At 43.5% G+C, this 26872-nt stretch overlaps 1 protein-coding gene across 6 annotated transcripts in view; it reads right to left on the bottom strand.

The window, feature by feature from the left end:
• Window positions 1-23782: 23782 nt before the first annotated feature.
• Window positions 23783-26872, bottom strand: part of LOC128695661 (nuclear factor NF-kappa-B p100 subunit) — a 158473-nt gene continuing 155383 nt past the window's right edge. For all 6 annotated transcript variants that reach the window (XM_053786426.2, XM_053786423.2, XM_053786425.2 and 3 more), the window contains exon 25: window positions 23783-24007. Coding sequence is in view for 1 of the 6 variants with exons in the window: in XM_070093315.1 (XP_069949416.1) it covers window positions 23927-24007 (81 nt within the window). In the remaining 5 variants the exon portion in view is untranslated. The remainder of the gene's footprint in view (window positions 24008-26872) is intronic.

The following is a 26872-nucleotide window of genomic DNA, read 5'->3' as shown; positions in this document are numbered from 1 at the left end:
CTATTCGGTGCACAGCTCGTCTCTGTGCAGTGTACATAATCTGACACTATGAAACTTCATGAACATCATTACTGTTCAGAAAACTGTCCCACATAACCGGAAGAAAAAGTCCCGGCTAATCAGCACCTTCATACAGGACCTTCAAAACAGTAAGACTGTAGTGAAATATTAGAATAAATCAAATTTGTCTCAGCGACACTCGTACAGAGTGAACCAAGGTCCATGAAGTGCACAGACTGAGAGGCAAGATATAATAATTGAAACTGATCTTTTGGTAATGGTGTCACAAGCCTTCCCAGATGCAAATATCTAAATGTTCTGCGGTATTAAGGAAAAATAATTGGCCAGCGTCAGTATCATGTTCGTGAAAGGTGTCGCTGACTGCTACACAACATCTGTCATCTGCATGAAAGAGAAATGAAAACCTCTTAGATGTTATCAGCTCAGAAGACTGGAGTGTATCAAACAAGTTGATTCTGGTGTAGCTGAGGTACTTGAAAATTACCAGAGTTGTGTAACCTGTGTAGTGTGGTAGTTTTATAGTTTAACATCTTTATTATGCACCCCATACCCATCCTGTGGGAGGTAGTCAAAAGAGTACAGAGGTACATAATGAGTCCAAAGACTGGGCCCCAAAGTTTTGATAGCTGGAAATAGACATTATGCACTTCATAGTTTCATTCAAACGAGTCAGCTGAATGAGCCACAACAATCATGACATGTTGAAGATAACCTAAGGTGTTTGTGGGTTCAGTAGCTGCGAGTGTTGGACTCTGGGTTCAGGAGCTGCGAGTGTTGGACTCCGGGTTCAGTAGCTGTGAGTGTTGGACTCAGTTCAGTAGCTGCGAGTGTTGCACTCCGGGTTCAGGAACTGCGAGTGTTGGACTCTGGGTTCAGTAATTGCGAGTGTTGAACTCCGGGTTCAGGAGCTGTGAGTGTTGGACTCTGGGTTCAATAGCTGCGAGTATTGGACTCTGGGTTGAGTAGCAATGAGTGTTGGATTCTGGGTTCAGGGGTTCAGTAGCTGCGAGTGTTGGACTCTGGGTTGAGTAGCAGTGAGAGTTGGACTCTAGGTTCAGGGATTCAGTAGTTGTGTTACACTCTGGGTTCAGTAGCTACAAGTACTCACCTATTTATGGTTGCAGGGGTCGATTCATAGCTCCTGGTCCTGCCTCTTCAATGTCGCTACTAGGTCCTCTTTCTCCCTGCTCCATGAGCTGTATCATACCTCGTCTTAAAACTATGTATGGTTCCTGCCTCCACTACGTCACTTTCCAGACTATTCCACTTCCTGACAACTCTATGACTGAAGAAATACTTCCTAACATCCCTCGGACTCATTTGAGTCTTCATCTTCCAATTGTGGCCCCTTGTTGCTGTGTCCCATCTCTGGAACATCCTGTCTTTGTCCACTTTGTCAGTTCCTGGCAGCATTTTAGATGTCGTTATCATATTTCCCCTAACCCTCCTGTCCTCCAGTGTCGTCAAGCCGATTTCCCTTAACCTTTGTTCATAGGACATTCCTCTTATCTCTTGAATTAGTTTTATTGCAAACCTTTGCACTTTCTCTAATTTCTTGACGTGCTTGACCAGGTGTGGGTTCCAAACTGGTGCTGCATACTCTAATATGGGCCTGACGTACACGGTGTACAGAGTCTTGAACGATTCCTTACTGAGGTATCGGAATGCTATGGTTAGGTTTGCCAGACGCCCATGTGCTGCAGCAGTTATCTGGTTGGTGTGGGCCTCAGATGTGCTCGGTATTATACTCACCCCAAGATCCATTTTCACGAGTGAGGTTTGCAGTCTTTGGCTACCTAGCGTATACTCTGTCTACAGTCTTCTTTGCCCTTCCCCAATCTTTGTGTTACATTCTGGGTTCAGTAGCCTGTGGTCAGTGGTCACAAGAGGTCATATGGTCCTGAGCTGCTTTGGGGATTAGTTTACCTGGAGTTTACCTGGAGAGAGTTCCGGGGGTCAACGCCCCCGCGGCCCGGTCTGTGACCAGGCCTCCTTAGGTCAGTGTCCCAGGATGCGACCCACACTGCTAGTGTCAGCGTGCCTCGTTGTGCTCCGGGTTATCTCGTGTTTTCACGGTCGCTCTTACGTGCTAAAACTTTAATTTGTGTCATCAATCCTATACGATACATCCCTCTAGCGCCTGGAACCAATCTTGGGCGGAAAACATTATATACTGAGTCAAAAAAGGAGAATTAGTGTGCACTACCTAGCAGAGTTTACTGCCAGAGGGGAATCATAGGCCTGTGTCCCGTGTGGAAAAAATAATAATAATTGAACTTTTCGTGTCAGAGGAAAGAAAGTCTCCCTGATAACATTGAGTATACATAGTGTATAGTGTATACTACAGTGGCTCCCTAGTATATTGATGATAAAGGCTAAAGTGTCATTTGAAAACAGGTGAATTTGTAAATGAAGTGATAAGCCTATAGAGGCAGGTGCCAGAAGTCGCCAGAAACTTACCACAGGTCAGCTGTTTTTAATAATCTTCCTGGCCTGCTAGTGTACTCGCATATAATCTAGTGATACCAGTGATTAGCAGAATACAGTGTTGTAGTAGCAACTAACCAGTATTATAGTGGTACTTAGTGGAGTGGAGTGACTTTCATTAGTTTCTTTTTCTTGAAATACCAGACGTATACTGTGAATTTCATATAACCTGTAGTTACCAGCGGTCGCAATATACACAACGAGAAGCAATTATTACTACAGAAAAAGCGTCCTTCCTCCAAAATTTGCACCAGTCAACTATAGTGATAATATAGCATTTATTGTGGTGGAGACGGAAAAAAAAAAAAAAAAAAAAAAAATAGAAAAGCTAGATACAGCGATTGATAAACAAGGGTTGAGGTCGACCGTTCGTCACTGTAGGAGCTGCCCCTCTTCAAGGGGGGCTCCTTGGCGTGGTGAAGAGGCTCTTGGTCTGAGGAATTAGCCCTGTCGGTCTTCTTCCTCAGACCGAACCTAATTACCCCCCATTCTCCCCTCCCCTATCCCATCCTCCCCATCCTCCCCTTTTTCCATTCCTCCTCCTCCTCCTCACCCCTCCCTTTTGCCCTTCCTCTTTTTAGCCTTCGTGATTTCTCCCACAGGCGTGCTAGTTCCTAGGTAGGGGAAAGGACACCGGGGTCGATCCCATTTCGTTGAGGTTTCTTGGCGGTGGCGTAGTTTGCCGTGGAATCTGGATTGCCTAGGGATGTCCCGATCCCTCTCCGGTATCCCGGAGTAGCTTTGGGTGTCTTTTGGGCGACGGGTGTATCTCTGGAAGCCACCTTTCGGATTCCGGGGGTGGTGGCTGAAGGAGGTATGCTTTGTGGCGGATATCCGGCCGCCCTCTCTTTTGTCCACCGAGGTAGCTCGGCAGATGTGAGGTTGCTATCCCGGATTGCTGGTTTACTGGCATGAAGGGTAGGGTATGGCACGGGTTCCATGCTGCATCTGCGCTACTAGCGGTGTCGAGTCCTCTTGGGCGCGGAGGGAGATTTCCGGCCCTTTCATTCCTCCTGGGAACTATTCCTCCCCGCTCCCCCCTTTTTTTATTCTTTTTTTTGTTTTTATTTTCTTTTCTTCTTTCTTTTTTTTTCTTAAAAACAAAAAGCAAAGGAGTAACCTAACCATGGCAGCCCTAGTCCATGAAACCACTACCCCCGGGCCCCTTCTTGATACCGCACCCCATTCTGACCCTGCCTTGTGTTTAGACCACTCTTCAGACACTCCTGATGCCCCTGTACCTCTTGCTGGTGCTGTTTCCTCACCCGCTTCAGGTACCGGGGCTTCGACTGACTCCTTCGATTTGTCTGAACTCCGCTCTCCTTTGACTATGCTTCCGGCTTCTCCCTCTACGGTACGGCAATTTTCGAATCGCCCACCCATTTCATGCCGGACCAACTCCGGTCCTACTCCTAAACGCCAACGTCAATCTCCTGATGATGCTCCGTCGTTACCTTCCCATTCTACTCGGAAACGACCAACACGTCAAGCACTCCCTCTCCACGCTCAGTTTCGGACCACACAATGGACTAAATTCTTTACTTTAAGACCAACTTCTTCTTCTGCCTACCTTTCTGACCATAGTATTGCCAAAGCGCTCCTGCGTCATGTTGGCAGAGATATTTCATTTCACGCTCTCAAGAGCGGTACGCGCATCGTCACTGTCCAGAATGCTACCCAAGCTCATGATCTTTCTCTCCTTTCGAATATCGATACTACTCCTATCACTATTGAAAAACATCTTTCTCTCAATTCTTGTAGTGGTACTGTCATTCTGCCCCATACCATAGTCCAACAGAATTTCCAGTCATGTGGCAATGACATTTTTGAACAGCTGGAACTCCAGGATCTCCCAATCCTCAAAGTAGACACTTATGTCCTTCCTGCCCGGGGGCGGAGACGTTACCCTTGCAATGTGGCTCGTTTAACTTTTGACAGCCGAGAACTCCCGTCCTCTGTATATGTCGCGGGACATCGGTTACAAGTTCGAAAGGTGATACCTACACCGCAACAATGTAGAAATTGCTGGCGTTTTGGTCACCCAGCGAAATATTGCAGATCTATGGCCGAATGCCCAGTCTGTGGTGCCGACAACCATTCTAATACATCTTGCAGTCAACCTCCATCTTGCCTTAATTGTAATGAAGCTCACCCTTCGTACTCCCGCCGTTGCCAGGTCTACTTAAATGAACGTGAAATCCGTTGCCTCAAAGAGGCAGAAGGTCTCCCTTATGCTATGGCAGTTACTCATCTCCGCCTCCAAGGGAGACTACCCCGTGTTTCTTATTCTCGTGTTTCCAAACATCCCCCCACTTCTGGGGTCCCATCTTCTGCAGCCTCCTCTGTTGTTACCCCTCCCATAGCCATTACGGCATCTAATCCTTTTGCTGTCCTTGGCTCTGACGTCCCGACTACAACTCAGTCTGTTCTCACATCTTCGCGTCCTTCCTCACAAGCCCCAGTATCGACAAGACCTCGTACGACACCTAATACCAATCGCCCCTCTACTCAGAAGTCCAAAAAATCCACATTGCTCAAATCTTCTTTGCCCCTTCCTTCCCTTCTTCCACCTCCACACGTTACCTTTCCAGTCTCTGTACCTAGTTCTTCCCCTCTCTCTGGCTCTATTACAAGTGTGGAGATTCACCCTCCTCCTCGTACTATGCCTTCCACCCCCGTCCCCTCCCAAGTTTCTCCCTCTTCTGTCACCTCCCACACTTCATCTCCAGTCCCTTACACTTTTCCCTCCCCCTCTACTTTGGTACAGTCCATTACTGTCCCAATCTTTACTCACCCTCCTCCTCCTATCTCCAATATGGTTTCCCATACATCTTTGAATTCAGAAACACTTGAAGCCATTTCAGAATATATTGCAGAGACTAAACCTTCAATGGACACTGATTCACTTCCTGTTCCTTCTCTTCCCTCTCCTCCATCTTCACAACCCCATTCTTCGCAACGCTCCGTTCCTTCGCTACTTGAACATCTTCCAATGCCACCACACGTTGACTTTTCTAACCCCTCTAGTCCGTAGGTGCCTTTACCTACAGATTCCTGATATTTTCTTCATCGCCAATCATGGCCTATTTACAGTGGAATATCCGCGGCCTCAGGGGTAATCGGGGTGAGCTTCAGATGTTGCTTTCCAGGTTTTCCCCTGTTGGTGCTTGCTTACAAGAACCAAAATTACACTCGGCTGTTTTCCAACCTATCTCAGGCTATAATTTATTGTATTCTTCGGATCCTTTCTCAGATGGGACCTTTAATGAAAGTGCCCTTCTTCTACGCCATGATATTCCGTACTGTCAACTATTTGTCCATACCTCGCTGCATTACACTGCAGCCCGTATCCACTTGAATAAGTGGTTTACAATATGTTCTTTATATCTCTCTCCTTCTCGAGCATTTTCTATCCCAGACTTTGCCTTTCTTGTTTCATCCTTACCACCACCACTTCTGTTACTTGGTGATTTTAATGCCCACCATTTCCTCTGGGGGGGGTCTCATTGTGACTCACGTGGCATTCAGTTGGAGGCTTTTCTTGCCTCTCACCCCCTCCATGTTTTAAATACGGGTACTCCCACCCATTTTGATCCTCGTACTCATACTCTCTCTTGCATCGATCTATCAGTCTGCTCTTCCTCCACTGCACTAGACTTCACCTGGTCTGTTCTACCAGACTTACATGACAGCGATCATTTTCCGATCATTCTTACTTCTCCTTCCTATTCACCACCTTCCCGTAGCCCTCGCTGGCAATTTGATCGGGCAAATTGGGATCTTTACTCACACCTCACTGCTTTTAGTGAGGTTCCTTCTTCATCCTCCATTGATGAGCTCCTACACATCTTCTCGACATCAGTTTATACCGCAGCTTCTCATTCTATACCCCACACCTCAGGCAGGCATTCTCAGAAGTGCGTGCCTTGGTGGTCTCCTGCTTGTGCTCGTGCAGTACGTTTGAAACGTGCTGCATGGGGCAGGTACCGGTACAATATAACCGCTGAGAGACTTGTTGATTTTAAGCAGAAGCGTGCGATCGCTCGCCGTGTCATCCGTGAAGCTAAACGCACTTGTTGGTGAGACTATGTTTCCACCATCACCTCTGCTTCTTCTATGAGTGCAGTCTGGAAAAAAGTGAGGAAATTGAGTGGTAAATACTCTCCTGACCCGGCTCCTGTTCTACGGGTCACTGGTGTTGATATAGCAAACCCTCTCGACGTTGCCATTGAACTTGGCACACATCTGGTCCGTATTTCCCGAGGGCTCCATCTATGCCCCTCGTTTCTTTCCTCAAAGTCTGCCAGAGAGTTAGTACCCTTGGACTTTTCTTCTCTCGGAGAAGAACAGTATAATGTGCCTTTTACACTTCAAGAACTGGAGGCAACGCTCTCAGCTTGCCGATCATCGGCAGCTGGGCCTGATGACATTCATATTCGTATGTTACAACATTTACATCGGTCAGCCCTTGTAGTCCTCTTACACCTCTTCAATCTTATTTGGGCACAAGGAGTTCTTCCCCAGCTGTGGAAATCTGCCATTGTTCTCCCTTTCCGCAAACCGGGTACTACAGGACATGATGCCTCCCACTATCGCCCCATCGCTCTTACAAGTGCAGTTTGCAAAGTGATGGAACGCCTCGTAAATCGACGTTTAATGTGGTATTTAGAGACTCACAACAGTCTCTCCGCTAGTCAATATGGCTTTCGTAAGGGTCGTTCTACCATAGACCCCTTACTACGCTTGGATACGTATGTTCGTAATGCCTTTGCGAATAATCACTCAGTTATTGCCATATTTTTTGACCTTGAGAAGGCATATGACACAACTTGGAGGTATAATATTTTGGCCCAGGCCCATTCCTTAGGCCTCCGAGGCAATCTACCATCCTTCCTTAAGAACTTTTTAACTGACAGACATTTCCGTGTTCGAGTCAATAATGTTCTTTCCCCGGACTTCGTCCAAGCTGAAGGTGTCCCTCAGGGATGTGTTCTAAGCACAACACTTTTTCTCCTTGCTATAAATGATTTGGCCTCTGTTCTTCCACCCAATATTTGGTCATCACTCTATGTTGATGACTTCGCTATTGCTTGTGCAGGCGCTGACTGTCACCTTATTGCAGTTTCTCTCCAGCATGCGGTCGACCGTGTTTCCACTTGGGCCACCACACATGGGTTTAAATTTTCAAGTACCAAAACTCACCAAATTACTTTCACTAGACGCTCTGTTATCTCCGATCATCCTTTGTATCTCTATGGCTCCCGTATCCCCGAACGTGATACAGTCAGGTTTCTAGGCCTTCTCTTTGACCGTCGGTTAACCTGGAAACCTCACATTACCTCTCTGAAGGCAACTTGTCACAGCCGGCGAAACCTTCTTAAAACCCTTGCTCATCTTTCCTGGGGAGCTGATCGTCGAACTCTGCTTCGCCTACATTCAGCCCTCGTTTTATCGAAACTCGATTATGGTGACCAGATTTATTCCGCGGCCTCTCCTGCTACTCTCTCGAGCCTTAACTCTATCCCTCACCAAGGCTTACGTTTGTGCCTTGGTGCTTTTCGCTCTTCCCCTGTTGAGAGCCTCTATACAGAAGCAAATGGTCCATCCTTGTCGGATCGCCGTGATGCCCATTGCCTTCGTTACTATGTACGCTCTCACGATCTACACAATCCTTCCATTTATAGAATGGTCACCGATATTAGTAGACATTCTTTATTCGTTCGCCGCCCCTGTTTGCTCCGTCCCTTTTCTCTTCGCCTACTTTCACTCTTGTCTTCCCTTCAGTTACCACCTTTATATGTTCATGTAGCATCTCACTTTTCCCTACCCCCCTGGGAAGTTCCAGCTGTTCGGGTCTGTTCTTTCTCACTCCCTTGCTCGAAAGCTCAACTGCCTACGGTGGCTTCCCGCTCTCTTTTTCTTGATCACTTCCACTCTCATTCTCATGCCACCGCTGTGTACACAGATGGCTCTAAGTCTTCAGACGGCGTCGGATTCGCAGCAGTGTTTCCGGACAGCGTCGTACGAGGGCATTTACTATCTTCAGCTAGCATTTTTACTGCTGAACTGTATGCCATTCTTGCAGCACTTATTCGTATCGCATCTATGCCTGTGTCATCATTTGTAGTAGTCTCAGACTCCCTTAGTGCTCTACAGGCTATACGAAAATTTGATACATCTCATCCCCTAGTTCTCCGTATCCAACTTTGGCTACGCCGTATCTCTACCAAACATAAAGATATTGTTTTTTGTTGGGTCCCTGGTCATGTCGACGTACAGGGCAATGAACAGGCAGACACTGCTGCGCGGTCAGCAGTATATGACCTACCAATTTCCTATCGAGGTGTTCCATTTCTGGACTATTTTGCTGCAATAGCTACCCACCTTCGCACCCGTTGGCAACAACGTTGGTCAACTCTGCTCGGTAACAAACTTCATTCTATTAAACCGAGCATAGGTTACTGGCCGTCTTCTTGTCATCAGTGCCGAGGTTGGGAGACCACTCTCTCCCGCCTTCGCATTGGCCACACTCGTCTTACTCATGGGTATCTCATGGAGAGGCACCCTGTTCCTCTCTGTGAGCAGTGTCAAGTTCCAGTATCGATTAGCCACATTCTGTTAGACTGCCCTCTCTATCAACGAGCACGCAGAATTTACCTCCAACGTCGTCTTCGTTCTCCTACTCTCTCTTTACCTTCCCTTCTTGCTGATGGACCCTCCTTTAATCCTGACTCTCTCATTGACTTCTTGACAACGACTGATTTACTCCACAAACTCTGATGATACTTTTCACACTCCCCTCAGCCCTTTCTGGTTCAGTCTCTTGCTGCCCTTTACCCTTTCACCATCCACTGCCCCGCTGTTATCCGTAACCTGTTGCTCATCCATCTCCCTTTTGCCACCTGATGCCCTCGCTTCCTTCCTGCCCTGCAGCGCTGTATAGTCCTTGTGGCTTAGCGCTTCTTTTTGATTATAATAATAATAATGTAGGAGCTGCCAGATATCACCGGCTCTTCAACACGCAAGTTATACTTTTGTATCAGTCAAATCACATATTACTCGGGTAGATAATTTCCAGTAGATCCTTCATGTGTTAGCTCAAATCACCGACCAGTATGTTTTAAATAAGTGACCCACTGATCAGATCAGATCGACTGGTCCGAACCCTTGACTGGTCCGAACCCTTGACTGGTCCGAACCCGGGACTGGTTTCAAACGGTTTCGTTGGACAATAAAGCAGACTGTAAACGGATGGGGTTGTAGGCGCCCTTATAAACACAAACATTAAAAATCAGGAACGTGACGGTAAGCTGTCCAATATACAAAAACAGTTAGAAACAGAAATACAAATAGCTAGAGCTTCATTTAAGGTTATTAATAGAATATTCAAGAGGTTGCTAGTAGAATTGCAGTAAATCAACCATTCAAATCATTATGAAGCTGTGTGTAGTCTGTGGTCAGTCAAACAAACGGGCTTCCACATGGATAAATTGTCATTTTTGTGGAAATTGGTGTCACGCCCCTTGTGCAGATATTCAAGAACTAGCTATAAGCAGTATTAAAACAGAGAAGTGTTTTTGGGTATGCCCAAATGAGGAAAATCTGTGGACTAAAATCACAAGGGTATTAAAAGAGGACAACATCAAAGCTGCTTTCATAGAAAACCTGGAAGCTTTCTACAACAGATGGGAACATAAAAAGTCTGGGCTGAATGGTACTGCCCTTGATACTGGCCATGTAGTCACAAACTGTAAGGCTGGAGATGATGTCCTGGTAGTCAGTAAATGTGGGGCTGATAGTGCTGTCCTGGGAGACAGTAATGGTGAAGCTGGAAGTGCTGTCCTGGGAGACAGTAATGGTGAAGCTGGAGGTGCTGTCCTGGGAGACAGTAATGGTGAAGCTGGAGGTGCTGTCCTGGGAGACAGAAATGGTGAAGCTGGAGATACTGTCCTGGGAGACAGTAGTGGTGAAGCTGGAGATTTTGTCCAGGAAGTCGGGAATTATACGCAGGAAGGAATACATATAAATGACCTCATAGGGGACAGGAGCCATAGTAGGGAAACAAGTGTAGTCAAAGATAAGATAAAACCAATATTGCAAACTAGAAATACCGCAGGAAATAGCAAACGAGGACTCAAATAGCAATAGTGAGGATAAATTACCAAAAACAACTGGTGGGAGCTCCATTGTTGGTGCTAGGGAGGATAGAAGTAAGACAGGGAAACATGCACCAACAGGGAATACAGCAACAGAAACCCAAGGCAAGCGGAAACCAAGCCTGTGCACATACTATGCACTTGGTATCTGCTGGCATGGGAAATCTGGAAAAACAGATGGGACATGCAACTATGACCACCCTAGAAAATGCCATGCCCATATGACAACAGGAGAATGCAAACTCCCTTCCTGTAAGCTTTTTCACCCTGAAATGTGTACCTCTTAAGTACAGGAAAGACTGTGCTATAACTTAAATCGCCAGGCATACCATCTAAAGGGGACAAAAAGATAAAAAACATCCAGGCCATGGGAAAACCTGGGTAGCCACAGCCACTCAAGAGGGAGAGGTTTTTTAGTGCCAGGAAGGAAAAAAAACTGGCAGGAAATGGCAGAAATCGTACACCAAATCCAGTCATTCCTGGAGTGGAACCACAGTCGATGGCCTCCACTCCAAACCAACAGATACAGATACTAATGCCGTAAAAAAAATCCCCCCCCAGTACCAACAATACCACCAGTCCGATAACATTCTTCTTTGCAAATATACAGGGTCTAAAGCCAGCAACAAACAACAAAATACCTTTCATCCGTGGACTGCTTGCAGAGGCAAAGGCAATGTTCGCGGCTTTCACTGAGACCCACATAAAGGATCACTTGGACAACGAAATATGGATCCCAGGTTACAACCTATACAGATGTGACAGAAAGAACAGGCAAAAGGGGGGGGTTGGCCTGTACATTGCAGAGTCACTTGTTTGCACAGAACTGCTTAATGCCTCAAATGATGTAGTGGAAGTTTTAGCAGTAAAGGTCGAGAACCAAAACCTAGTCATTGTGATAGTCTACAAGCCTCCGGATGCAACATCCCAGCAATTCCAGGAACAGCTGTTAAAAATTGACCACTGTCTGGAAAATCTTCCAGCTCCTGCACCCAACATCTTGCTCCTGGGGGATTTCAACTTAAGGCACCTAAAATGGAGGAATATAGCAAATAATATTGTTGCAGTAATAACACCAGGAGGCAGCTCTGATGAAAACTCACACTCACACGAGCTTTTAAATCTCTGCACAAAATTCAATTTAAACCAGCAAATAATAGAGCCTACTAGACTGGAGAATACACTAGACCTCATCTTCACTAACAATGATGATCTGATAAGAAATGTCACCATATCAAAAACAATATACTCAGATCACAACATAATTGAGGTTCAGACATGTATGCGTGGAGCCCCAGACCGACAAAATGAGACTAGTCACGAGGGAGCATTCACCAAATTCAACTTCAATAACAAAAACATAAAGTGGGACCAAGTAAACCAAGTCCTAACCGATATAAGCTGGGAAGATATACTAAGCAACACAGACCCCAACTTATGTCTAGAACAGATTAACTCGGTGGCACTCGATGTATGCACAAGGCTTATTCCTCTAAGAAAAAGGAGGAGTAGATGTAAAATAGAAAGAGACAGGCGCTCCCTTTACAGGCGACGGAAAAGAATAACAGAGCGGCTAAAAGAGGTCAATATATCTGAAATGCGTAGGGAGACACTGGTCAGAGAAATAGCAAGCATCGAACTTAAGCTAAAAGAATCCTTTAGGAGTCAGGAATCGCAGGAAGAACTAAAAGCCATAAATGAAATCGAAAGAAACCCAAAGTATTTCTTCTCCTATGCCAAATCAAAATCGAGAACAACATCCAGTATTGGGCCCCTACTTAAACAAGATGGGTCCTACACAGATGACAGCAAGGAAATGAGTGAGCTACTCAAGTCCCAATATGACTCAGTTTTTAGCAAGCCGCTAACCAGACTGAGAGTTGAAGATCAAAATGAATTTTTTATGAGAGAGCCACAAAATTTGATTAACACAAGCCTATCCGATGTTATCCTGACGCCAAATGACTTCGAACAGGCGATAAATGACATGCCCATGCACTCTGCCCCAGGGCCAGACTCATGGAACTCTGTGTTCATCAAGAACTGCAAGAAGCCCCTATCACGAGCCTTTTCCATCCTATGGAGAGGGAGCATGGACACGGGGGTCGTCCCTCAGTTGCTAAAAACAACAGACATAGCCCCACTCCACAAAGGGGGCAGTAAAGCAACAGCAAAGAACTACAGACCAATAGCACTAACATCCCATATCATAAAAATCTTTGAAAGGGTCCTAAGAAGCAAGATCACCACCCATCTAGAAACCCATCAGTTACACAACCCAGGGCAACATGGGTTTAGAACAGGTCGCTCCTGTCTGTCTCAACTATTGGATCACTACGACAAGGTCCTAAATGCACTAGAAGACAAAAAGAATGCAGATGTAATATATACAGACTTTGCAAAAGCCTTCGACAAGTGTGACCATGGCGTAATAGCGCACAAAATGCGTGCTAAAGGAATAACAGGAAAAGTCGGTCGATGGATCTATAATTTCCTCACTAACAGAACACAGAGAGTAGTCGTCAACAGAGTAAAGTCCGAGGCAGCTACGGTGAAAAGCTCTGTTCCACAAGGCACAGTACTAGCTCCCATCTTGTTCCTCATCCTCATATCCGACATAGACAAGGATGTCAGCCACAGCACCGTGTCTTCCTTTGCAGATGACACCCGAATCTGCATGACAGTGTCTTCCATTGCAGACATTGCAAGGCTCCAGGCGGACATCAACCAAATCTTTCAGTGGGCTGCAGAAAACAATATGAAGTTCAACGATGAGAAATTTCAATTACTCAGATATGGTAAACATGAGGAAATTAAATCTTCATCAGAGTACAAAATAAATTCTGGCCACAAAATAGAGCGAAACACCAACGTCAAAGACCTGGGAGTGATTATGTCGGAGGATCTCACCTTCAAGGACCATAACATTGTATCAATCGCATCTGCTAGAAAAATGACAGGATGGATAATGAGAACCTTCAAAACTAGGGAGGCCAAGCCCATGATGACACTCTTCAGGTCACTTGTTCTATCTAGGCTGGAATATTGCTGCACTCTAACAGCACCTTTCAAGGCAGGTGAAATTGCCGACCTAGAAAATGTACAGAGAACTTTCACGGCGCGCATAATGGAGATAAAACACCTCAATTACTGGGAGCGCTTGAGGTTTCTAAACCTGTATTCCCTGGAACGCACTCGGGAGAGATACATGATTATATACACCTGGAAAATCCTAGAGGGACTAGTACCGAACTTGCACACGAAAATCACTCACTACGAAAGCAAAAGACTTGGCAGACGATGCACCATCCCCCCAATGAAAAGCAGGGGTGTCACTAGCACGTTAAGAGACCATACAATAAGTGTCAGGGGCCCGAGACTGTTCAACTGCCTCCCAGCACACATAAGGGGGATTACCAACAGACCCCTGGCAGTCTTCAAGCTGGCACTGGACAAGCACCTAAAGTCAGTTCCTGATCAGCCGGGCTGTGGCTCGTACGTTGGTTTGCGTGCAGCCAGCAGCAACAGCCTGGTTGATCAGGCGCTGATCCACCAGGAGGCCTGGTCACAGACCGGGCCGCGGGGGCGTTGACCCCCGAAACTCTCTCCAGGTAAACTCCAGGTAAACACCAGTCGACTAACACCCAGGTACCGATTTTACTGATGGGGAACATAAACAGGTGGAAAGAAACGCGTCCAATGTTTCTACTCTGGCTGGGAATCGAACCCAGGCCCTCACCATGTGAAGCAAGAGCGTTAACCACCAGGCCACCATGTCATATTAGTTGACATTCTTCACTATAGTAAAGTTATTATTTATATATTGTCATAAAGAGCAATTAATTGTTATTTTAAAAGTTCTTTGAATAGTTTTAAGATGTTTAATATTTGTATTAATTCTTTAGTAAATTTCTTAAGTATAATTAAAATTTTCATGCATACTGTAATATATTTGAATGATAAAAAGCATATGAGGAATATTTTGTGTCAGCTCAGATAAACATGTAAGCATTGCGAATATGTAAATTCTTTTTTTCTGTGGAGGACCTGCTAAGGCTTCTTTTATTTATTAATGCATTGCAATGTTTTAAACTAAAAATGATAATGTATGGAGTATATAGAACTGTTAAAGTAAATGTTCATCATTGTGGTTTAGCACAACTTTTTGAGTATAATAATAACAAATGTTTGGGGGGGGGGTGCACTCGTATTGTTATGTAGTTAGGTGTATTTCAGAAATATTATGAATAGTGTTACTTAGTGGACCGGAACAGCCACAGATAATAACTCTTTTTATATATATTTATATCATTTATATACGTAACTATGTATATTGTATGAACAGTTTTAAATAAAATAAAAAAAAAAATTAGCAGGGAAACAGATCCTGGGGAATGTGAACTAAGATTTATTAGATGGGGTCCTCTACCAGCCTCAATCAATCAAGCTTGTTCTCTAAGGATTACAATGCCGGGTTTACAGATTTTGGATATTGTGTGGTTTACATGTTTTAAAATAATTAATTACAGAGGGGGCCACTAGGAGTAGGACACCTAGCATGGCTAGGCATTTCGGGTACTTAGATTAATGATTAACTTAAAATTATTACAGATTATGGTATTAAGGCTAAGTGACTACATTATAGTTTGAGTTTAGCATTGTGAATGCTTTTGTTTTGCCACAATACATAGTGTATATTGGAGTACCATAGGCAAACTTATGACTAATTAGGATTCATTATTTTAAGATTAAGATTAGTATTTCTGGGTTTATAGTCAGTGGGTGAGTGAGTAATTGTGAACCACCAGGTGGTTATCATGTAGTTAGTTGGGGGTATCAGGGAGATAAGATGTTTTTTAACTGTAGTTTTGAAAGTGATGAATGTATCTGCAGTTCTAGAGTTTTCAGGTAGGGTGTTCCAGATTTTAGGCCCTTTGACACACATTGAATTTTTGTAAAGGTTTAGTCGAACACGAGGAATGTCATAGAGATGTTTGTGTCTGGTGTTATGCCTGTGGATCCTGTCACAACTATCAAGAAAGCGTTTTAGGTCAAGGTTAATATTGGAATTTAAAGGTCCTGTAGATATAGATTGCACAGTAGTTAAGTGTGGATGGTTCTGAACAGGGAGTAAGTTTAGATCTATGAAGAATGGGGGGAGGGGTTGCCAGGGATGGTAACAAGTGCCTATATTTAGGGGGAAGCGCTAAACCAAAAGGGGTCGTGGTGCCTAGAAATAGGTAATCTATCTGGTTTGATTCAAACGGAGGGAAACTAAATTCCTTTGATCAAGAACCCTTCAATGTCAAAGAACCTATATTGAAGGTAGGTGGGGGAGGACTTTCCGCAGGATATGGGGATTAAAGTTCTTGGATCTAGAGTCCTTCACCAGCATAAAGAACCTCGCTCCAGGAAAATAGTGGTATGAGGCCGTGTAAAACCGGCATCCAACACCCGTCACTTACACTATTTTAACATTTCGTACTTTTAAAAAATTACTATAAAAAGTTGAGAATAACCATGACGGCCCCATTAACTAGCTAATCGAATATGACGAACAAATTCTTAAGAGCCAAAGACAGGAAAAAAAAAAAAAATGTCGACCATGTGGAGCGTGGGGTGGCGCAGGAGGGATGGCCACCCACCTCACAACAACCATCACTATTATCTTTCATCCATCATCACTGCCATTAATATACATAAAGAAAAAAGTTCCTTTGCCAATGGTACTATGAAGTTTCCTTACCAATGGTACCGTGGAAGAGTACCCTTACCAATATTAGAGCGTAGGTGAGGAGCGTGCAGACTGATGTCGTCAGAGAAGCAGCAGCGGTGAGAGTGGTGTGGAGGGTTACAAAGCCATGGCTTGCTTTTGCAGTGTTTTAAAATCTGAGGTTAGTGTGTTGAACGAGGAGGTCCTACTTCTCCAGGAGGAAATTAGGTGAGTTTAGAAGTGAGTGTGATATGGCTCTAGTAGGTGAGATTAATGAGGCTACCACCAGTAAGGAGCAGTCTGTCACTGCGAGGAGGCTGAAGGTGGTTAGGACGAAAAGGCTCCCAGCAGTGAGAAGCAGTCCAGCACCTGTTACAAGTAGCAAGTGGTTCCTAGTAATGGGAGGATCATCAAAATAAGGAAAGTTAAGAGAGAAGATATGAAGGTAGGAAATCGCTGTTTAGGTGTCCTGTAGCTCGATAGCTAGCGCACTCAGCCCACTGTGGGCTGAGTGCGCTAGCTATGTGTGGGCTGTGTGTGGGCAGTGTGTGGGCTGTCCACACACTGAGGTCCAGAGTTCGAATCTCCTCTGGTACAGCTAGAAAACATTAGGTATGTGTTTCCATAAGACACCTGCTGTCCATGTTTGTGGAAACTTGTCTGGGCTGCCTCCAAGTGAGTTGCCTACCCTGGCAAGCTATGTTGACACCGAGCTCTGAGGTCGGTACCTCAGCCTCACAAGTGGCTTATAGGACAGATTTTCACCAATGATTGATGTTGCAAGAAACTCGCCTGCATGCACGTATAAAGGACTAACTTGGTGTTGCAGCATATATCCTGGTCGTCAACTTCCCTAAGCTTAGCCTTAGCCCCTTTGGACTTCCCCTCAGAAATCACGTGCAACCGGGAGCCTTAATTCCTGCAATATTCAATTATTAGTGACCTGCCTGCACCTCAGAAATTCCAATATCCAAGGGGGTGTGTATCCCCTAGTACAACTATGCAGACACGAACACTAGCTTCTAGGTAGACAAGAGACACTGGTACGTACTGGGCATGCACTGCCTGCTGCATACAGGCCTACAGTTCAACTCACTCATAATTTTTCCCGACACTGGCCAGAAATCCTAAGAGAAAGTGGAGGTTTTGTCTTACTGTATGGGCCTGACGGAGGAGGTCATCTACGGTACATCGAGGTACCTCTACCAGATTCCCCAGGTCTCAAATGTGAAGACACGTGGGGGGCGCCGTCTGCTGATCACGGCACGTCTTGTCCAGTTGGTGTCTGTCTACAGAAGGATGCTATTGTGTCTTTGAGACCCGCGCCTCGTATTTCAAACTAGGGCTGCCAGTTCTCCCTACTACCTATGTTAAGGTCTTAGGTCTACATTATTATTATCTACAGTTGCCTCAATAATCCTAATATTAGTGTACTAACAGTAAACTACCTACTTCTTCCCTGAAGGGTAAATCTATAAGTTAATAAGTGCTTACCATCCACGCCAACTCGGGAGAGAAGGCTTTTGTTTGGGTGGGTTTAAGGGTCACCCAGCTCAGCCGTTCCATTAAGGCCTTGCTGGGATTCTTGGTATGCCGTATCTGTCCTGTGGAACTTTAGGGACCATATAAATTTCCACAATGTTCGTCCATCAGTATAAAATGGGTACCTGGGTGTTAGTCGACCGATGTGGGTTGCATCCTGAGAAAAAACTGACTTAATTTGCCTGAAATGCTCAGCATAACAAACGGCTTTCTATATAGCAGTATATGTCATTGATGTCAGCTAGGCCTGTATACCATATACATGTACTTGTAGTAAATATATTATTCTTCAGGATGAGTGTACTTCAGTGGTCAGTGAAGGTAAAGGTACAACCACCCTTGTTAATAGAGGTAAGTACATTCTTGTGGTTGGCGACTCACAGGTAAGATTTATGGACCATGCTTTCTGTAATAGGAATGAGAAGGTGAGACTGAGTGTGTTGGTGACACAGTCAGCAGGTTGGATATCATGTCAGATAATGGGAACAAGCCTATTATCTGTCTCAGTGCTGGTGGAAATATGGGGAAGGGTAGGAGATAAGTACATATCTATAGTTGATATGTACTAGATAAGTACATATCAACTATAGATTTAATTAGGTCTAAGGGAGGAGTCCCAATCATATGTAGCATCTTGCCTAGAAGGGGAGTGGGCAATGAATGGATGTTTGCATGTGTTCCTTGATGCTGGTGAGAGGCTCTTGATCTAGGGAATTGGATCTCTTCTCCACTTCCTTGAATTAAGCCTGAATGCCTTCCATCCCCTTCCTCCCACAAGCTCTGTATAATCCTTATGGGATCAGCCTTTCCCCATGATAATTAATGGGGGTACTGATCCTGTATGTGATGGGTTGAGGGAGGAATTCCAGGTTTGATATCTTGTGTCCATAATTATGCGCGGGTTTGGGTTTAATAGGCAGAAAGTATCAGTTTTTCCATGTAGTGAGGTTGAGAATCTTTCTGGTTTCTTTGATAAAGGAGATGGTGCCCTTAGCCGAAGTATGGATGAGTTGGTCATTTAGTAGTATTTTGGCACAATAGTCATTACTGTTAAGGATAACTACACCTCCACCTTAATTGTGGTTATTCTATGTTGAAGTTCTTGGCCAAACCTTTAAGGGTGTCAACATACGTCTTGCGTAGCAAAAGTATGGAGGGAAGGCCTGGTCAGTTTAGCGCTCTGATAATAATGGAGGGGGGGGATACCTCTGGTATGTACCCTTTATAAGCTCAGTTTTAGAATCTGGCTGATGTCCATGTGTTGATCAGGTTTCTGAATGCTGAGGGAGAAGTCCTTATCATAAGATTAGTTTTCTGCGGGCATCCAGAAACCTGACCAACACATGGATATAATCAACTGGAAATACAGACACACACACTGACTTGAATTAATGAAGGAGTGCTTAAAGAATCATCACTGTCACCCTATAGAAAAACCCCATCCCTTTACACCTCTACCCAAGAGATACATTGTAGGTTTGGTCAAGAACTACAACATCAGAGTTGCATGACCCTTGTGGGTTTAGCGCTTAGTTTTGACTAATAATTCAACATCAGAAACACCACCACTGATATAGGTGGTGTATTTATCTTTAGTGATTACTGAACCAAAATACAAAACACATCTTAATAACCAAACCAGCTATGAAATCATAGTACCTCATATATTGACTAAGGACACCCCTTCCTTTCTTAAAGTTGCCAGGAAAATATTCAACCTATTACCTACAGTATATTGCATATGGTTTATACAATGAAAATATTTCCTTGAACCTGCCCTCACACCCCCCACATCACACCTAAAATATGCAAAGCGAGTTCTCATGAGAACTCGCATGTGCATACAGTGAAACCCCGGATTTCGGCCATAATCTGTTCCAGAGGGTCGGCCTAAATCCAAAAAGGCCGATAACCAAAGTAATATATCTCTTAAGAATTAATGTAAATACAATTAATCAATTCCAGACACCCAAAAATATTAACAAAAAATACATGTTTTAAAGATTAACTATAGTTTTACATACAGAAAATGATGAGAAATAAATATAAAGCAGAAATTTTCATGATAAATGAATATTACATACCTTTAGTGAAGACTCTTGTTGGCATATTGAAGAAGGCAAGGAGGGGAGAGGGAGTTGGGGGTTATTATTTAGAAGGTGAATTCCCCTCCATAAGGACTTCAGGTATCAAGTCCCTATCTGGGGTTACTTCCCTTCTTTATCTTTTACTGGCACTAGGACCAGCTGGAGAGTCACTGTACCCCTGTCGCACAAAAGAAACTGTCCAGAGAGGTCTGTTTCTGGCGTCTCTAAGATTTGCCTGAAGTGGGACAAGGTTTTGTCACTGAACATGTTGCTGATATGGCTTGTTTGAGCTTGGTCAGGGTGATATTTCTCCACAAAACTTTGCACCTCCCTCCACTTTGCACAAATTTCCTTAATCGCTGAAGAAGGCACCTTCCCTCTCTCTTCCTCCTCTGAACCAATTTCCTCAACTGTGATCTGTTGCTGTTGCAGATGAAGGTCTTGCAGATCTTCAGTGGTTAGCTCTTCCCTGTGGTCCTCTAACTCGTTCACATCCTCGCCACTCGCCTCCAACCCCATGGGCTTCCCCAAAGACACAATAGATTTCACAACAGGCAGAGGGTCGACAGGGTCAAGATCAGCCTTAAATCCTTCAAAATCCTTGTCAAGGACACATTCTAGCCACAATTTTCTCGAAGCAGGGTTCAATGGAAGTCACTCCCTGCCAAGAGTTACCTATAAGGCTTATGCAATGGAGGATATTGAAGTGATTCCTCCGGAACTCTCTTAGGGTCAACTCAGTGTCCGAGATCACTTCAAAGCACCTTTGAAACATTACTTTCGTGTAGTATTTTTGAAGTTAGAAATGACCTGCTGGTCCATGGGCTGGATGAGAGGAGTAGTGTTAGGAGGCAAGAACTTCACTGTTATAAAACTTAACTCCATAGACAATTGGTCTACCAAGTTTGGAGGATGAGCAGGAGCATTGTCCAGTACCAGGAGGCACTTGAGTAGCAATTTATTTTCCTGGAAGTATTTTTTCACTCAGGCCAAACACTTCATGGACCCAGTCAATGAAAATTTGCCTTGTGAACCATGCCTTATTATTAGCTTTCCATATTACACACGGTTTACTCTTGACGACATTGTTTTTCTTAAACACACTGGGATTTTCAGAGTGATACACCAGTAAAGGCTTCACTTTGAAATCCCCACTAGTGTTACCACAGAATGAAAGATTAAGCCTATTCTTCATAGGCTTGTGTCCTGGCAGTGCCTTTTCCTCCTGCGTGATGTAGGTCCTCTTTGGCATTTTCTTCCAAAAGAGGCCTGTTTCGTCACAATTGAACATTTGGGGAACGAACCCTTCAGCCTCTACATACTCCTTGAATTCATGCACGAATTCTTCAGCCGCACATTTGTCTGAACTTGCAGCCTTGCCATGCCTTACAACACTGTGTATGCCACTACACTTCCTAAATCTGTCAAACTAGCCTTTGTTGGCCTTAAATTCACTAACAGCAGCACTCGTTCCATGCATTTTATTCATGAGATCTGCATGTAACTGCCTTGCCTTTTTATGAATGATCGACTCCACAACACTATCTCCTGCTAACTGTTTATTGTTGATCCACACCAACAATAACTTCTCCACATTTCGATTATTTGTGATCTTTGTTTCGTTAGCATATTTACCATTTCGCAACATTAGCTTCCTTGATTTCTACTTTCTTTGCCAGGATGGAAGTGATGGTTGATTTGCCATATATCCTGGCAAGCTGGAGCACACGTACAGCACTTTCGTACTTTGCTACAATTTCTTGAATTCTATTGTGTTTCTCACTTTCTTTACCAAAGGGCTGGCACTAAGAACTTTCTTTGGGCCCCATGGTGGCTTATTTTGCAGTCACACTCAATAGGCAACTGCAAAAAACAATGGATCATAACAAAATGTTAGGATGAATGCACAATGTGTTGCTCATACACTGAGACACACAGCCAGACTGACTCACGCACGAGGCGGAGTGGTGGGCAGATGCGTCCAATACGGCCAACTTCCGAGTTGCCGGCCGAAATCCAGGGTAGAATTTTGGCCAAAAAAGTGGCTGAAATCCGACTTGGCTGTTATCCGGGGGCCCACTGTATTTATGCTTAGATCTCAGCTCTGTATAGCCCTTGTGGCTTAGCACTTCTTTTTGATTATAATAATAATAATATGCTTAGATCTCACGAATGCACTTGTGACTCCTCTAGGGTGCTTGTTTGGCATATAAGGCTGTATATCTGTTTTTGCATTCTTAATAAAGCCCAGGTTGGCAGTTTCATTTGAAGTGGTATCTTTCTTCTACTTGTTGGCTTATGACATTGTTAATCCATTGGCCGCTGTATAGCCCTTGTGGCTTAGCGCTTCTTTTTTGATTATAATAATAATAATAATCCATTGGCCACCATGTCTCCACAAATACTTTACATACTTAGAGGGCTCTTGATTAACTGCAACACTGTTAGCACCTGTCTTATACAAAGGTTAATCGTATAATGAAATGCTTCAAATTTACCTGAAACATTTATTTATAAAATATTGATCAAATCAAGTTCACACTTTAATTTCATTTACATACTTTATCTGTAAAATAAAATCCCTGTAATATTAACATTTAATGCTTAAACTATTAAATATTTTAAAGTAAAACAATGAAATACCTCTATGAATTTGAGAGAAACCTAATTTCCAAAGACTTCATCATATGACTCCCTATTTCATACTCAAGTTATTTTACACTAATGGGTATTTAAAAGTAAATCTGTAGCACAATTTCTGCACAAGGCACATATACAATTACATTCTCTATAAGAAATGACCACTTTCCATAAAGGAATTGGAAAAAAATTAGAGATACAAAGGAATGTACAATTTTAATGTGGTCCTTAGTAATTATAGCTTTGCTTATATTCAGATGCATCAGATCTGAGACCTTACAAACTAAGCTGACAAATATTGACATTTTATACATTAAAAAAATAGAAAAGTTTTCTGTTATACAAAAGATCAAACACTTGACATTAAAATAAATTTATATTGGTTTTACTAAACCAAAATAATAGTGTTTCAAGACAGTGTAACTTATTCAGCCAGGCATCTTTAGGAAGTTACTTTGCTTCTTGGGTATCTATATCTTAAACTACACCAGTTAGAATTTCTACATTAATTTACTTAAAAACATAAATCACAATTTAACACAGCAAAAATGATTTAGAAGGCACATGCAGTATATAATGGCAATACTCTAGAGTGAACATGGACCATACAATGCCTTCACACCTTTCAATGCTGCTGCTTTCTGGCATAGCCTGAATACAAAATACAGTGGTACCCCGAGTTACGAACTTAATTCGTTCCAGAAAGCTGTTGGAGTGCCGTTACCGAACAAATTTGTTCCCATAAGGAATAATGTAAATTAGATTAGTCCGTTTCAGACCCCCAAAAATACACTTACATAATTGTTTGAGATGGGAGCTGTTCGAAACTTGAGGTACCACTGTATTTGTAAACAGTGTGCTATTCAAAATGCAGACAAGTGTTTGCATCAATATTTAATTACCGGGCTCAAAACTTAATTCAAATATTGTTTTCATAAATAGATTACAAAAAAAAAGTGTACTGATAATGCATTATGAATCTGCCAATTTTTCATGGTGGCATTAGCAGTAAACCTTTTCCCTTATTATAATCATAACTAAGTGCTAAATCCATAAGGGTCAAACCTCTTCCAAAAGACATTTATCTGCATTTTTTTTCTTTTTTGGCATGAAACCTCTATTTTTAACAATTGCCCCCAGTTAAAGTTAATGAAATTTTGCATAACAAACAACACACTTGTACATGGCATTACATTCACGTAATGGAACACATCTGCAAAAATTTACAGCGCATTTTTGTATATTCTATTGCTCATTTTTAAAGTAAACTGTAGTTAAACCTATGCTTGGTCAAGAACAGCAACACACTCTTTGAGGCCCAGCACTTCAAGGCACTCACGCAGTTTTTCCAAGGTCACAGTCTGTGGAAGAGAACATGTATAAAACACCTTTAAAAGCTCAACAAATCAGAATAATGTAATAAACTATGTAAAAGCAATCATAGTACAGTATTAAATCTGTGCCTCATGAAAATTAACTTCTAAATTTGTACATTTGAGGCAACTTTAAGAAATAAACCCAATATTACTCTTCTGGATCTAGTATAGTGGAACCTCAGATGTCAATTACATTACTTGTCGAACAAATCAGTTTTTTGAACAAGGAATTCAAAAGAAAAATGTCCTAGTTTTTATACGTTCTCTCGGTTGTCAACCTACAACACAAACGGCTCAGGTCATGTGCTCACAGAATGCGCTTGTTTATCATTCTGAAAATCCACGAGTTGTATAGACAATGTTATGAAAAACAAATTCGCTGTAATGTGGAGAGCCAACACAAATGCTTGGTTAACAAGACAATTTTTTATTGAGTGGGTTTATGAGGTCTTTGCTCCCACTGTCAAGAAGTACCTCATTAAAAAACAATTGCCACTCAGGGCCCTTTTACTTATGGATAATGCTCCTGCTCACCCTCTAAGTTTTGAAAACAAGCTGTTGGAGGAGTTCAGTTTTATAATTGTGAAGTTCTTGCCTCCTAACACCACTCCTCATCCAGCCCATGGACCAGCAGGTCATTTCTAACTTCAAGAAACTCTACGCCAAAGTACTTTTTGAAAGGTGCTTGGGAATAATTTCAGAAACAAATTTAACCCTCAGGGAGTTCTGAAGGACCATTTCAATATCCTCACCTTATAGACAAAGCATGGGGAATTGTATCTTCCTGGACCAAGCAGTCAGCATGGAAGAAATTGTGGCCTGACTTTGTGGCAGATGAGCCTGAGCTGGTAGAGGATATTGTGTCCCTGGGAAAGACCTTGGGCCTAGAGGTGACTGAAGATGATGTGGAGGAGCACAGAACTGAACTCGCTACAGAGCTTATAGACCTTCAGAAGGAGCAGTAACAGATTGCAGTGGAGGAACTGTCATCAGAGGAAGAGGAGAGAAGAAATGATGTGTCCACTGCACTTGTCATGGAAATGTGTGCTAAATGGTGTGAAGTGCAGGAGTTTGCTGAAAAATACCATCCAGACAAAGCAGCGGCCATCCGTCTCTACAGTGTAATGTTTCAATTTAGATGTGTTAAAATGGAGCCTGAAACAAACCTCATCAGACAAGTTTTTAGTGAGACAGAGCCAGTGAGCCAGAACAAGGTGTTAGCAGTGAAAAAGAGACAAAGAGAAACACCAGGACAGTTGCTTGACATATTAACCCTTTCAGGGTTGGTGCCATACTAGTACGGCTTGCACGCCAAAGTTGGTGCCGTACTAGCACGCATGGTATAAACCTTGGTAATAAATACCGACAAGTTGGTTTAGAAAGACACGTAAGCAAACACTATAACATATTTATTAGAAAATGTTTCGGTCCTGGGACCTTGATCACTTCAGAAGTGATCAAGGTCCCAGGACCGAATCGTTTTCTAATAAATATGTTATAGTGTTTGCTTACGTGTCTTTCTAAACCAACTAGCACGCATAAATTCTAGCGGCTTCAAATTAAGCGGGAAACAGCTGGTAGGCCTAGATGTGAGAGAATGGGTCTGCATGGTCGGTGTGTGCAGTAGAAAAAAATTCTGGGACCCAGTGGCGCTTTGTGGGAATGCCATTTTAGTAGACCTTGTTCACCATGCCTCGTGGTAAGAAGCTCCTCACTCCTCGGCGAATTGGGACACTTTTGTTCCCCAGCGACAGTTCTAATACAGATGGAAGTGCCAGTGAAGATGAGTTTCAAGGTTTTGATGAGGTTCTGACTGAAACTAATGACCATAATACCGGTAATAGTGAGGAAAACCCAGACGACCCTCAGCCTTCCACCTCTGGTGCTGGGCCGTCTTGTTCAAGTTCAGTTGTACCAGAATCAAAGAGGAAACTCCTATTTTCCCAAATCCCGGACTCAGATGTGAGCATTGGTGATGATAGTGTTAGTGAATATGAACAACAAGCTCTTGAAAACAGTTCCAGTAGTGATAGTGAAGTGGAATATTCTCCAGTGAAGCGTCAGTATATACAACGGTATATGTGCTCTGGCAGTGTGCCATATGCTATTCCAAGGGGAAGGAGTACATCTCGGAGTACATCCTGTGGCTGTACAACAGGAACAGACAGTGAAAATGAAGATGATAGTGTTGCAACTGGGATGGAAAATGTGCATGGTAGTGGTGGTGCCGGCCGTGAGGCACCAGCAGTGGGCCGTGCTGCCACCCATACCGCTGCCTCAGCTGATCTAAAACAAAGGCCACCATTCCCCACCACTACAACCACCTGTCAATATCCAATACCTACCAGCAGACCGCACCTGGGATTGGCAGGAAGCTGCCAATTTTGTTCCCAATCCCCATCACTTTGACGAAAGTCAGTGGAATACGGCCATCTTGTACAATTGGGAACAATGCCAGTGAACTGGAATGTTTCGAGTTATTTTTTGACGAACCCCTGATGGAAATTGTCAGGGAAAGCAACAGATACTACGACTACACCATAGCAAACACAATACTTTCACCAAACTCACGCCTACACCAGTGGAAGGAGACAATTGTGGCTGAGATGTATCTTTTGTTTACCACAATAATGCTTATGCCACATGTGTATAAGCACAGTGTGAAATCATACTGGTCAACAGACCACCTGATTGCAACCCCAGGTTTCAGTGATATAATAGGAGTGAATCGATTTGTGCTACTATTATGTATGCTTCACTTTTCAGACAAAACCAGGCCTGACAGAAACGACAGGTTATATAAGATTAGGAATGTGTTTGCGTATCTGAAACAGAAATACAGTATGTATT

Source organism: Cherax quadricarinatus, chromosome 42, assembly GCF_038502225.1.
Source record: "Cherax quadricarinatus isolate ZL_2023a chromosome 42, ASM3850222v1, whole genome shotgun sequence".
Classification (NCBI taxonomy): Eukaryota; Metazoa; Arthropoda; class Malacostraca; order Decapoda; family Parastacidae; genus Cherax; species Cherax quadricarinatus.
The sequence above is the reverse complement of the archived record's forward strand: the minus strand, read 5'-3'. Positions and strand labels throughout refer to the sequence as shown.